The 14,306-nt window shown below is 42.7% G+C and overlaps 1 protein-coding gene across 1 annotated transcript in view; it reads left to right on the forward strand.

Moving 5' to 3' along the window:
- The window catches only part of LOC126119013 (nephrin-like), a 388,927-nt gene that overhangs the window by 315,175 nt on the left and 59,446 nt on the right, over nt 1-14,306 (forward strand). The window contains exon 6 of the mRNA XM_049915059.1: nt 1,800-1,959. Coding sequence (XP_049771016.1) covers nt 1,800-1,959 — 160 coding nt within the window. The remainder of the gene's footprint in view (nt 1-1,799; nt 1,960-14,306) is intronic.

The following is a 14,306-nucleotide window of genomic DNA, read 5'->3' on the forward strand; positions in this document are numbered from 1 at the left end:
ATTATGTGTAACGGACGTATGTAAAATGAAATCCCTCTTTTATACAGGAATGATAGTTTAAGAAAATGCAACGTACCTGTTTTACTATGTCACTTACTTTTCATTTATGTTGTATTAACCTGTTTGTCACATTTGACGTACGATACTGGCTACAATACAAAAAACTGCCCTACAACGTAACACGTAACAGTCTTACCTACCAATTTCTCATACTTATATACCTATATGTGTATACCTGTGTATGTAAACACTGATATGTCTGTATTAGCCATATGCTAAATAAAGAAATCTGCTAGTTAACTCAGGTGCACAGTGATTCCAGTTTTTGCTTGTTTTGGTAAACACACACTAGGTAAAACCATACAGATCTCACTAAAGATGGAAAAACATGACATGTAGTTAAATAAAGACGCTGCTGGCCAATGAAACTGCAGTATCAGGAAAAATAGCAAATAACAAAATTTTACTTGCGTGCACAGAGTAAAAAGGAAGCGTACGCCATTAAACTTACATTGATGTCAAGGTACACAGAATTTGAAATTTAGCACTGACAGCACTTTTGAAGGCAACAACGATTCTGTATCGACAGAGCATCGATTCGATATGAGCTTGGATGACATATTTGCTATGTCGCTCCACGCCGCTTCAAAACAATGACCGAGTTAATCGATCGTAAGGGACGGAGCGCAGTTTCTCAGCAACTTAAGACGAAGTGGGTAAGAGATCTGGCTGAAGTGCTGGTCGGTACAACAGCCGAAGAAGGTAGCTCAGGAGAGAACGGGCTACATGCGGTCTTTTTGTTTTGTTGAATGGTGACGTACCAGGGAGTCCAAGATAAAGCAGAACCATTATCCATAACACCCCAGAAAAGAACAAATTACTGCCTATGTGTACCACAGGTTATCGTGTCGTGCACCCTATGGCACTCCATCACACCAGCTGCAGCGTCTATTTAACGATGGCAAATGCAATCATTCTACCCTCGATCTCCTCAGAGTCTGCCCAAAGGAATCCGTCCATCGTGATGCTGCGTGCTGAACTAGGACTCGTGTGAAAACACTTCGTTATGGCCCTCCCGTGTGGTCATTGGGTGCGCAACTGTCAGCAAGCGATAAGCGAAGCCGCAACAATGATCACTGTGCTGAAAATCTGTGTTGCTCCATACGCGTTCCCAATATCCGCATGGATACTCTCCAGCCGCGAAGAAATTCATTTCTTGACTGAACTTACGTTATTTGGCGGTTTGATCTTGCACTGGCAGTCGAACATTAAGTCTGTTTTATCGGGAGCTAGTCACCTGCGGACATTGATATGAAGAGTGAAATTGATTACGGCCATTCTGAACTCATCGATTCCATAGCCGCAAGACAACAGTGGGATTCATAGCAACGCGAACACCAATATAACGGTACAATTTGCAGCACATATTTCCTACATACAGGACGATATTCACACATACACAACAATAAAATTCTCTTCCTTAATGAGCACCCCTCTACAAAATCATTCCGTATATTTACAGAATGTAGATGGCATTACAACTATATTTGTTGTGCGATTGCGCTAAAATGTTAAAAATTTAGTTATTTAAGCCTCGAATACGCTTCATACCGGTTTGACGATTTTTCGATTCCATCCTTGTGGTGTTGCAATTTTAATGGCAAGCAGTTTATTTCGGTAATGATTTAGTTTTGTTGCCTTGGAATCTGCAGAAACGTTAGGAACTTTCACGAGGAAATAGACCTGGAAACAACAGGCGTGTGGCAGCAGCAACTGAGCTCACTGTTTATACCTGTTAGGGTCGCCAGCTGCACAGCAACCCGAGCGCCGGCACGCTGCTGAGCAACCAGACGCTGGTGCTGCAGGCGGTCAAGCGGCAGCGATCCGGTCTCTACACGTGCGTAGCGAGCAACTCGGAGGGCGACACCGAGAGCAACGCCTTCAACCTCGACGTCAAGTGTGAGTATCAGGCCATAACATCTTCTTCAAACAGCAATGATGGTTTATTTAACAATTCAAACGTTTTTGTCTCTATGAAAATGTAGAGTGGACTCCACGTCGTTTGTGTTAGAAAGATTGAAATTAAAAATATAAATAAATAACACAAAGTGACGATTCATTAAAATGAGATTTTTTTTTCGAAATGTTTGGAGGCTTTCCTATATCAAGGGATCCACCACAGGAGGTGGCGAGATGTGCAACAGCCAAGGACACTGGTACAAAGTGGGGGGGGGGGTGCAGGGGAGGGGGTAGGGGCTGATACTACTGATGTGTTCCAAATTTCTGCAGAAGACTGTCCCTCGGCCCTCGACAGTGAACGCAAACTGTTGACGCAACGTCGTCCCATGCATCATGAAGAAACGACTACTATCGGACAGATGTGTGTCAGTAACATGGCTTATGAGGCAACAGTCATTGAACCTTGCCGAAGTGGATTCGCTTGCGTGTCTCGCAGTATTTCCAGTTTGGATGATTGACTGATCTTCCTTGTAATATCAGTGAGCTTAGACTTGGTGCGCTGATACTGCCAACGGCTTAATACAAGGTAAGACTACAACTGTTATTTTTCTCGAGGACATGAAACCCTACAATACTGCTTAATGATGATGACATCCTGTAGGGCAAAATATTCCGGAGCTAAAACATTCCCCCATTTGGATCTTCGGGCGGGGACTACTCAGGAGAATGTCGTCATCTGAAGCAGAAACTGTCAATCTGCAAGTCAGTTCGTGGAATTTTGTGACCTTTAATCGAATAGTGAGATTAGAAAATTAAAAAGGGAAATGGTGGGTTTAAATTAGATGTACTGGGAATTGCGGAAGGTCGGTGGTAGAAGGAAACCGGACTTCTGGTCACATGAGAAAAAGATAATACATACAAAATCAGATCGGGGTAATGTAGTAGTAGGTCTAGTAATGAATCAGGAAGCAAGAATTGGGGTAAGGTGCTATGAACAGCATAGTGAGCGTATTATCATAGCCAAGATAGGTACAAATTTCTTTTCTCTCCAATTCCATTCAATACCTCCTCATTAGTTATGCGATCTACCCATCTAATCTTCAGCATTATTCTGTAGCACCACATTTCGAAAGCTTCTATTCTCTTCTTGTCTAACCTGTTTATCGTAGACGTTTCACTTCCATATATGGCCACAGTCCATACAAATACTTTCAGAAACGACTTCCTGCCACTTAAATCTATACTCGACGTTAACAAATTTCTCTTTTTCAGAAATGCTTTCCTTGCCATTGCCAGTCTACATCTTATATCCTCACTACTTCGACCATCATCAGTTATTTTGCTTCCCAACTAGCAAAACTCATTTACTACTTTAAGTGTCTCATTTCCTAATCTAATTCCCTCAGCATCACCCGACTTAATTAGACTATATTCCATTACCATCGTTTTGCTTTTGTTGATGTTCATCTTATATCCTCCTTTCAAGACACTATCCCTTCCGTTCAACTGCTCTTCCAAGTCCTTTGCTGTGTCCCATAGAATTACAATGTCATCGCGAACCTCAATGTTTTTATTTCTTCACCGTGGATTTTAATTCCTACTCCGAATTCTTCTTTTGTTTCCTTTACTGCTTTCTGAATATACGTATTGAATAACATCGGGGTTAGGCTACAACCCTCTCACTCACTTCCAAATCACTGCTTCCCCTGCATGCCCCACGACTCTTATGACTGCCATCTGGTTTCTGTACGAATTGTAAATAGCCTTTCGCTCCCTGTATTTTACCCCTGCTACCTTCAGAATTCGAACGAGAGTATTCCAGTCAACATTGTCTAAAGCTTTCTCTAAGTCTACAAATGCTAGAAACGTATGTTTGTCTTTCCTTAATCTATTTTCTAAGCTAAGTCGTATGGTCAGTATTGCCTCAAGTGTTCCAACATTTCTGTGGAATCCAAACTGATCTTCCCCGTGGTCGGCTTCTACCAATTTTTCCATTCACCTGTAAAGAATTCGTGTTAGTATATTGGAGCCGTGGCTTATTAAACTGATAACTCGGTAATTTTCACATCTGTCAACACCTGCTTTCTTTGGGATTGGAATTATTATATTCTTCTTGAAGTCTGAGGGTATTACGCGTGTCTCATACATCTTTCTCACTAGATGGTAGAGTTTTGTTAGGCCTGGCTCTCCCAAGGCTGTCAGTAATTCTAATGGAATGTTGTCTACTCCCGGGGCCTTATTTCTGCTTAGGTCTTTCAGTGATCGGTGAAACTCTTCACGCAGTATCATATCTCCTATTTCATCTTCTTCTACATTCTCTTCCATTTCCGTAATATTGTCCTCAAGTACATCGCCCCTGTACAGACCCTCTATATACTCCTTCCACCTTTCTGCTTTCACTTCTTTGCTTAGAACTGGGTTTCCATCTGAGCTCTTAATATTTGCGCAAGTGGTTCTCTTTTCTCTAAAGGTCTCTTTAATTTTCCTGTAGGGAATATCTGTCTTACCGCTAGTGATATGCGCCTCTACATCCTTACATATGTACTCTAGCCATCCCTGCATAGCCATTTTGCACTTCCTGTCGATCTCATTTTTGAGACGTTTGTATTCCTTTTTCCCTGTTTCATTTACTGCAATTTTTGTATTTTCTCCTTTCATCAATTAAGTTCACAATCTCTTCTGTTATTCAAGGAGTTCTACTAGCCCCCGTCTTTTTATCTACTTGATCCTCTGCTGCCTTCAATATTTCATCTCTCAACGCCACCCATGCATCTTCTACTGTTTTTCTTTCTCCCATTCCTGTCAGTCGTTCCCTAATGCTCTCACTGAAACTCTCTACAACCTCTACTTCTGTCAGTTTATTCAGGTTCCATGTCCTTAAATTCCCAACTTTTTGCAGTTTCTTCAGTTTTAATCTACAGTTCATAACCAATAAATTGTTGTCAGAGTCCACATCTGCCCCTGGAAATGTCTTACAATTTAAAACCTGGTTCCTAAATCTCTGACTTACCATTATATAATCTATCTGAAACCTTACAGTATCTCCAGGCCTGTTCCATGTATACTACCTTCTTTCATGATTCTTGAACCAAGTGTTAGCTATGATTAAGTTACGCTCTGTACAAAATTCTACCAGGCGGCTTCCTCTTTCACTCCTTACCCCCATTCCATATTTTTCTACTATGTTTCCTTCTCTTCCTTTTCCTACTATTGAATTCCAGTCTCCCATGACTATTAAATTTTCGTCTCCCTTAACTATCTGAATAATATCTTTTATCTCATCATACATTTCATCAATCTCTTCGTCATCTGCGGAGCTAGTTGTCACATAAACTTGTACTACTGTGGTACGCGTGAGCTTCGTATCTATCTTGGCCACAATAATGCATTCCTATTTTCCTATTCATTATTAAATCTACCCTTGCATTACCCTCCATTTGATTTTGTATTTATAACCCTGTATTCACCTGACCAGAAGTCTTGTTCCTCCTGCCACCGAACTTCACTAATTCCCACAATATCTTACTTTAACCAATCCATCTCCCTTTTTAAATTTTTTAACCTACCTGACCGATTGAGGGATCCGACATTCTACGCTCCGATCCGTAGAACGCCAGTTTTCTTTCTCCTGATAACAACGTCCTCCTGAGTAGTCCCCGACCGGAGATCCGAATGGGGTACTATTTTACCTCCGGAATATTTTACCCAAGAGGACGCCATCATCATTTAACCCTACAGTAAAGCAGCATGCCCTCGGGAAAACTTATGGTTGAAGTTTCCCTTTGCTTTCAGTCGTTCGTAGTACCAGCACAGCAAGGCTGTTTTGGTTAGTGTTACAAGGCCAGATTAGTCAAGCTTCAAGATTGTTGCCCCTACAACTGAAAAGGCTGCTGCCCCTCTTTAGGAACCACACGTTTGTCTGGCCTCTCAACAGATACGCCTCCGTTGTGGTTTCACATACGGTACGGCTGTCTTTATCGTTGAGGCACGCAAGCCTCCGCACCAACGGCAAGGTCCATGGTTCATAGGTGGTGGGGGGGGGGGGGGGAAGGGTAAATTGGAAAATGTAATTAAATAAAAACTTAGTGGTTTGTGTTGAATTAAGTTAAATGATGCGGAAAGGATTATATTAGGAGGTAACACAATAAAATTAATGCAGTCTGTAGCTAGTGGTCTGGGGTATAGCACTGCTGCCTCTGGATCACGGGGTCCCGGGTTCGATTCCGGCCGGGTTGGCGATTTTCTCTGCCCAGGGAAAGGGTGTTTGCGTAGTCCTCATTATTTCATCATCATCATCATTTGTGAGAGTGACTAAATTTGGTTGTGAAAAGAAAATGGACTGTGTAAAAATTGGGACTTTGTACGGGCGCTGATGTTGAGAGCCCCACAAACCAAACATGACCATCATCATCAAAATTAATAGACAGGTTTTGCTTGTTGGATAGCAGAATAACTGATAACGGGCGAAGTAGAAATTTTATAACATAATGACAGCCAATGGCAAAGAAAGTAATACTAGAAGAGTGGTATCTATTTCTAAAGATTATAAATTCACGCGTTAGAGAGTTTTTTCTGATGATTTTTTGTGTTGAGCGTTGATTACCAATAAGTGAAACGTGGTCGTAATGTAGTTCAGGCAGGGAGAGAACAGAATAACAGAATGTTTGAGATACTGTGCTGTTGATGAATGCTGAATGTTAGTGGGGTAAATCTAATTAGTAACGACGAGGTATTATACTGAATTGGGTAACAAAGACTTTTGTGGGACAACGTGAATGAAAGAAAGGACTGATTGATAGGACACATCCTGTGGCATCAAGGAATACTCAGTTTGTAATGGAAGGACTTGTTGGGGGTAAAAACTGTAGATACATGAATACGGTAAGCACTTCGAAATGGTTGTAGGTTGTAGTAGTTACTCGAAGATGAAGAAGCTTGCACAAGATAGGTTAGCATCCAGACGTACACCAAGACGGTGTTCGGACTGAAGATAACGACAATGTGGCAGCGGTGAGCTGGGTTGACGCAGCTGACACTTACATAGCTCGGCCGTATTGAACAATCTATATCTTAGAAGACATTACAGCAGTTAGCTAAATACAGGTAACTACCTTGCTGAAGTCGACGATTCTGAAGTAACTCTCATTAGCGAAGACGAAGTACACAACAGTCAGAAAATCCAAGACACGACTCAGTCTATTCCAGAAAATCCACGACACGACTCAGTCTATTCCAGAAAATCCAAGACTCGACTCAGTCTATTCCACAATGCTGAAAGCACTTCCACGTCAAGCAGTCATCAGTATCTGCATATACTTCAACACTATACGAACCCGGAAGGTTTGCAACAGTTGGAAGCGAAGTATCACAGCGAAAGACAGATTTGACCTGAAGAGCTACAGACCGATCAGTCTGCTTCCACAGCTGGGTAAAATTTTTGAATTGCTATTACTTACAAGAGTACAACAGAAGACCGAAATACTTCACAGAGTACCTCGAATGCAGTTTTAGAGTCAACCGATCCACCATTCACCAGCTGCTGCGAGTGACAAAAGAAGCAGTATTGGCGTTCAACCAAAGCTAATATTGCGACATCATCGTCCTTGATGTCATTACAGCCTCTGATAGTATGTGGCATCACGGGCTTCTACACCAAGCACTTGCTCACGGAATACCAGGAGCATACGTCAGACTGCTGATCAACTATCTATGAGGACGGACCTGTATGATGAGGATAGTGGACGCCGTATCGATTGAAAGAATGTGCAAGCTGCAGTGCCACAGTAGTGTTTACAAGTTCACCGCGAATTTGACGAGATTTTATGCTGAAAATACAGCGCTCATCTCAAGAAGCAGATGGCCTGAAATTCTTGATATATGATTACAAGAAGCCTGCACTGGACTTAAGCAATGGTCAACAAAAAAAGTATTTGATTTAATGCCACTAAAACCCAGGCGTTACTATTAACTAAGAGATTCAAGCCTGACTTAGGTATTGTCAAGTTATTTGGGACAGCCAATGTCAGCCAAATACTTAGTGGTTACCTTGGACAGAGGATTAACATGGAGACTCCACAATGAAGGAACCCGGCCATGATGTTACAACGGCTGGGACCACTGGACCCATTCATCAATAAAACTTCAACACCGACCATGGCCAGCCGGGGTTGCCGAGCGGTTCTGGTCGCTACAGTCTGGAACCGCGTGACCGCTACGGTCGCAGGTTAGAATTCTGCCTTGGGCATGGATGTGTGTGATGTCCTTAGGTTAAAAAGGTTTATGTAGTTCTAAGTTCTAGGGGATTGATGACCTCTGAAGTTAAGTCCCATAGTGCTCTGAGCCATTTGAGCCACTGACCATGGAAAGCGACCTGCATGTCTACAGAATATCAATAGGTAATTGATTATGCATGCGCAATTTGGGGCAACACTGTCAAAATCCTCCAATTAGCAAATTATAGCGCTTAAAAGAGTTTTACGCATTCTGAGATGCGTATCTGTAAATTAACGTCACGAAGCAACAGAAGAACAAACAGCCATCGACATGTGGATGTGGATAAATCACATCTTTCCGCAAACCCACTAATCAACCACTTAAGGTAAAATTACGCAAATAGGGACAGCTACAAAGGGCCGGTGGCACACCTGAATCTGTAACAGGAGACGTCACTTCAAGAAAGCTCAGCGTACCAAGAAAAGCCACATGCGGAGACAAGCAAATCAGGGTAGCACTTGAAACTACAGCCACTAATTAATAGGCGACACCCACAAGCCCGGATTAACAAAGCTCAGAGAAAAGGCACAAGCAGTGGATATCTTGCTGTTACTGCACCATGATATTGTAGTATCGAAGAATCTACAGACGAATACTGAAACACATACCCTATTTCATCGAAGGCTTTTGATTTCTGCTGACAGAAGACTGGAGCTAGAGTACCTCAGAATATTTCAAAGAATAATAAATGAAATGGAAAACAAACCGACATATAACAGGCCACTTTATCCGACTCCAGTGACGCCTTAAATGAAAGCTCTGCATCTTTTCCTGAGGGTCTGCGGCTCACACAACGAAGTAGCACAGGATCCACATTGACCTATAACGACGTCGTTGGTTTCCCGACAGCAAAGCACCTGGTCTTAACGCCTAATCTGAAATCTGATCACAAAGCACACGCTTTGTGAAGAACAAAATTAAAATATAAGTGACTGGCTTTGTTCCTTTTTTTATTTTAATGTAAAACAGAAGTCACAGAAACAGTCTGACAAAAACGTGTGTATCTAAATGTTCAAGATAGCTTTACATAATTTGTTTTACGGATATTCGATCGAAGAACAATCCTGACTGAACCACATTACTTAAAGACTGTGAAGTTGCACAGGTCACATCAACACTTAAGAAAACAAATGGGAGTAATGTGCTGAATTATTGACCCATATCACTATCTTCGATTTGCAGTAACATTTTGGGACTCTGCTGAGTTCGTTCATTATGAATTACCTGGAAGGAAACGATTTATTTACACGCAGAACGGATTCAGAAAATAATATTCTTGTGAAACACAACAAGCTCTTTATTCACGCGAAGTAATGAGTGCTATCTACAGGAGATTTCAAATTGATTCCGTATTTCTCGATTTCCAGTAGGCTTTTGACACTGTTGCTCGCAAGTGACTTCTAATGTAATTGGGTTCGTATAGAGTATCTTCTCAGTTCTGCGACTGGACTCATTATTTCTGCCACTAAGGTTACAGTTCATAGAAATCGGCGGGAAGTAGTGGAATAAGACAAAGCAATATCCGGCTTTCACAAAGGAAGTATTAAAGGCCCTCTGCTGTTTTTAATCTTCATCAACGATTTAGGAGACATTCTGAGCATCCCACTTAGATTGTTTGCAGATGATGCTTCACTTACCGTTTACTTAAGTCATCAGGAGTTCAAAACTAATGGCGAAAAGCCTGAGATACCATATAATTATGGTGAGAAAACTGACTCTAATAATGAAAAGTGTGAAGTCATCCATGTGATTCCTTAAAGGAATCCATTGAATTTCGGTTATGCGACAAATCACAGTAATCTAAAGGCTGCAAACTCCGCTAAAAATTAGAATTACGAATAACTTGTAAGGGTGCGGTCACGTATATAATGCAATGGGGAAAGTAAACCAAAGACAAAGAAAATGCAACATGTCTGTTAAAGGGACTGCTCACACTAAGCTTGTTCGGCTTCTAGTTGTGCGGTGTGGGATCTGTATGAAATATGATTGACAAAGGACTTCAAAGAAGATCAAAAGATACAGCTTTCTTGTATTGTCGTGGTCCAGCGGAGTGAGTGTCACAGGCATGATACGCGTTGGCATGGGAATCGTTGAAACAAAGTCGTTTTTCGCTGTGACGAGATATTTGCAAAACTTTCAATCACCATCTATCTACTCTGAACACGAAAATATTTTAATGCCTCTATCCTAAATAATGAGAAACGATCATCGTAAAAAATAAGAGAAATTAGAACTTGCGCAGAAGATTAAAGTGTTCATTTTTAACGGACTACTCGAGAATGGAATGATAGAGAAATAATGTGAAAGTGGTTCGACAAAACATTGGCTAAGCACCTAACATTGCCCTCCTGACGTCATGATGTGAGTCCATGGTTGATTTTTGGTGATGAATCTCTGTCGGCACAGCGGTACGTCACGGTCAAGCTGCGTCCTCGTGTGTTATCTCTCACACGACATTATCATGCAGCCATTTTTCCTCAGGAGAATACTTGTCTCTGTGGATAATTTGCTTGGTATTTAGGTGCTCCTGTGACCTGTAGGATCCCGAGATCTGTAATCGACACAGTATCTGTAGTACCTTCCCAGACGTCATCTCCACCCACTGCCATTATTATTGAGGATATCAAGGACCAGTTACAGCAGTTGTGGGCCAGATTGCCTCAGGAGTAGGTAGGACAACTTCATGAAGCCATCGCAACAGAATCACTGCTAGCGTTCAGGTCACACGGAGAGCAACGTCCTGTCGATATGTGGACTACTGCCAAGTTCTGTGTAAATTTAACTCGATATTCTAATGACTGCAGTAACATCACAGAACTGTTTAACCCGTGAAGCTTCATTTTATTTCCTCCTTCCTTTCTGGGTGTTCACTTTTTTGACACGCAGGGTACGTAACATGTGATGACTGTTGAGATTTGCAGATGTTGGCTAAAGTTAAAATGGCGGAAAGAAGGAGAGAGCAGCAACTGTGGTACACAAATTCATCTCCGTTCCGCCTTGTGTATTGTCATAATGTAAGCACACTGCATATCTGCAAAGAAACTGCAACTGATCACTGATGGTTTGGCAATTTTAGGTAAACTATCATGTACCATCCATGAAATGCAACAAACGGATTCAGTACTCCTATATTTCCATGGAGGATTTGGCACAGTGCCACACTGCAACTGTACAAATATACGGAATAGATTCCCAGATATGTGAGTGGCTGGAAAATTTCTCAAGTAACAAACCCTGTTTGTGGCCGTCGATGGCAAGTGTTCATCAGGGACAAGGTCATCGTCAGGAGACCAAAGACAAGTGTGATAGGACCGCTGTTATTGTCTATATACATAAACGATCTGGTGTACAGGGTAAGCATCAGTCTGCGGCTGTTTTCTGATGTGGTGTACACACCGGACAGTGTCGTTGACTAACTGTAGGAGGTTACAAGGTGACTCAGGCGCAATTTATTCTTGTTGATGTGATGAGTGGCAGCGAGATGTACATGTATAAAAGTGTAAGTTAATGTAGATGACAGGGAAAAAAAGACCCATAATATTCGAGTACACCACTAGCGGTGTGTTGTTTGACACAGTCGCGTCGATTAAATACACTACTGGCCAAAAAAATTGGTACACCAAGTAGAAATGCAGATGGTAAAGTGGTATTCATTTGACAAATATATTTTACTAGAACTGCTGTCGTGCATTACCCTGCTGAAATGTAGGGTTTCGCCGGCATCTAACGAAGGGTAGAGCCACGGGTCGTAACTGAACTGAAATGTAACGTCCACTGTTCAAAATGCCGTCAGTGCAAACAAGAGGTGACCGAGACGTGTAACCAATGGCTACCTCTACCATCACGCCGGGTGATACGCCACTATGGTGATGACGAATACACGCTTCCATTATGCTTTCACCTCGATGTCGTCAAATTCGGATGCGACCATCATGATGCTGTAAACAGAACATGGATTCATCCGAAAAAATGACATTTTGCCATTAGTGCCCCGAGGTTCGTCGTTGAGTACATCATCGCAGGCGCTCCTATCTGTGATGCAGCTTCAACGGTAACCGCAGCCATGGTCTCCGAGCCGATAGTCCACGCCGCTGCAAACGTCTTCGAACTGTTTGTGCAGATGGTTGTTGTCTTGCCAACGTCCCCAACTGTTGACTAAGGGATCGAGACGTGGCTGCACGATCACTTTACAGCTATGCGGATAATATGCCTGTGATCTCGACTGCTAGTGATACTAGGCCGTCGGGATCCAGCACGGCGTTCCGTATTACCCTCCTGAACCCACCGATTCCATAGTCTGCTAACAGTCATTGGATCTCGACCAACGCGAGCAGCAGTGTCGCTATACGAGAAACCGCAATCGCGATAGCTACAATCCGACATTTATCAAAGTCGGAAACGTGATGGTACGCATTTCTCCTCCTTACACGAGGCATCACAACAACGTTTCACCAGGCAACGCCTGTCAACTGCTGTTTGTGTATGAGACATCCGTTGGAAACTTTCCTCATGTCAGCACGTTGTAGGTGTCGCCACCGACGCCAATCTTGTATGAGTGCTCTGAAAAGCTAATCATTTGCATATCACAGCATCTTCTTCCTGTCGGTTAAATTTCGCGTCTGTAGCACGTCATCTTCGCGGTGTAGCAATTTTATTGGCCAGTAGTGTACATATGTGTAACATTCAAAGCGGTATGAAAAGAAGTGAGCATGTAAGGGTCGTAGTAGGGGAGGTTTACTGGAATAATTTTGGTAAAGTGTGCTTCATCTGTAAATGAGACCGCATGTACGACAGTACTGCGAACAATTGTTGAGCACTGTCCAAGTGTTTCGGATGCGAACCAGGTCGGATTAAAGGAAGACATTGACACAGTTCAGAGGTGGGCTGCTGGGTTTGTTACCGGTAGGTTCGAACAACTCCCAAGTATTACGGAGATGTTTCGAAAACTCAAATGGTAATCACTGGAGGGAAGGCGACGTTCCTTTCGAGGAGGACTATCAAGAAAATTTAGAGAACCGACATTTGAGGTTGAGTGCAGAACGATTCTACTGCTGCCAATGTACGTTTCACGTAAGGACCACAAATATAAGATTAGATAGCTGGCCGGTGTGGCCAAGCGGTTAAAGGCGCTACAGTGTGGAACCGCGTGACCGCTACGGTCGCGGGTTCGAATCCTGCCTCGGGCATGGATGTGTGTGATGTCCTTAGGTTAGTTAGGTTTAAGTAGTTCTAAGTTCTAGGGGACTGATGACCTTAGAAGTTAAGTCCCATAGTGCTCAGAGCCATTTGAACCATTTATAAGATTAGATAGATCATGATTTATACAAATATATAGAGGCAGTGGTTTTTCTATTGTTCTGTTTGCGAGCTGAACAGGAAAGGAATTAACTAGTAGTGGTACAGGGTACCATCCGCCAAGTATCATACGGTAGCTTGTGGTGCATGTATGTAGATGTAGATGTGGAACCCATCCACTACGTAAAGATAAGCTACATATTAATATATTAATATCCTACCAGCCAGTCACTCCCGATACTTAGCGTTCGTTACAAACCGACGACCTCAGTGCAAATAAGAAGCCTTGTTCCAAATCATACAAAAGTCGGTGTTATTACTTCTGTTTACTTAATAAGTAAGCTGTTAAGTTAGAACTTGGAGTTTCCACATAATTTATAAGGGGACGTCGATAAACAGTTCAATTTCTCGGAAAGCAGCCTTTACAGCGTTGATACGACACTGACGGGCAATGCTTGACGGAATAGTTGGTGGGTGGTGTTGGGGGGGGGGGGGGGGGAGTAGCAGACTCATAAGAGGTAGTACAGGGTACCTGGCGAATTAATCAGGATGAAGCGAGAACACGCTCTGTGGGAGGAAAGTGGATTACTTAGAGATGATTAGATCCGCCGCGGCGGCAGCATAGTTGCAGGGAGCGCTGCGTCGTTACGAAGCAGCCAAGTGGCCCCCCAAGTCGCTCCGCTCCCGTGACGTTGCGTCCCAGTTCTCTCGAGATTCTCCGTGCTGCGCAACTCCGATCTTCTAGCACTCCATTTCCGACGTGCACTGCGGCTGAGGGT

Source organism: Schistocerca cancellata, chromosome 1 (assembly GCF_023864275.1).
Source record: "Schistocerca cancellata isolate TAMUIC-IGC-003103 chromosome 1, iqSchCanc2.1, whole genome shotgun sequence".
In the NCBI taxonomy this organism is placed as follows: Eukaryota; Metazoa; Arthropoda; class Insecta; order Orthoptera; family Acrididae; genus Schistocerca; species Schistocerca cancellata.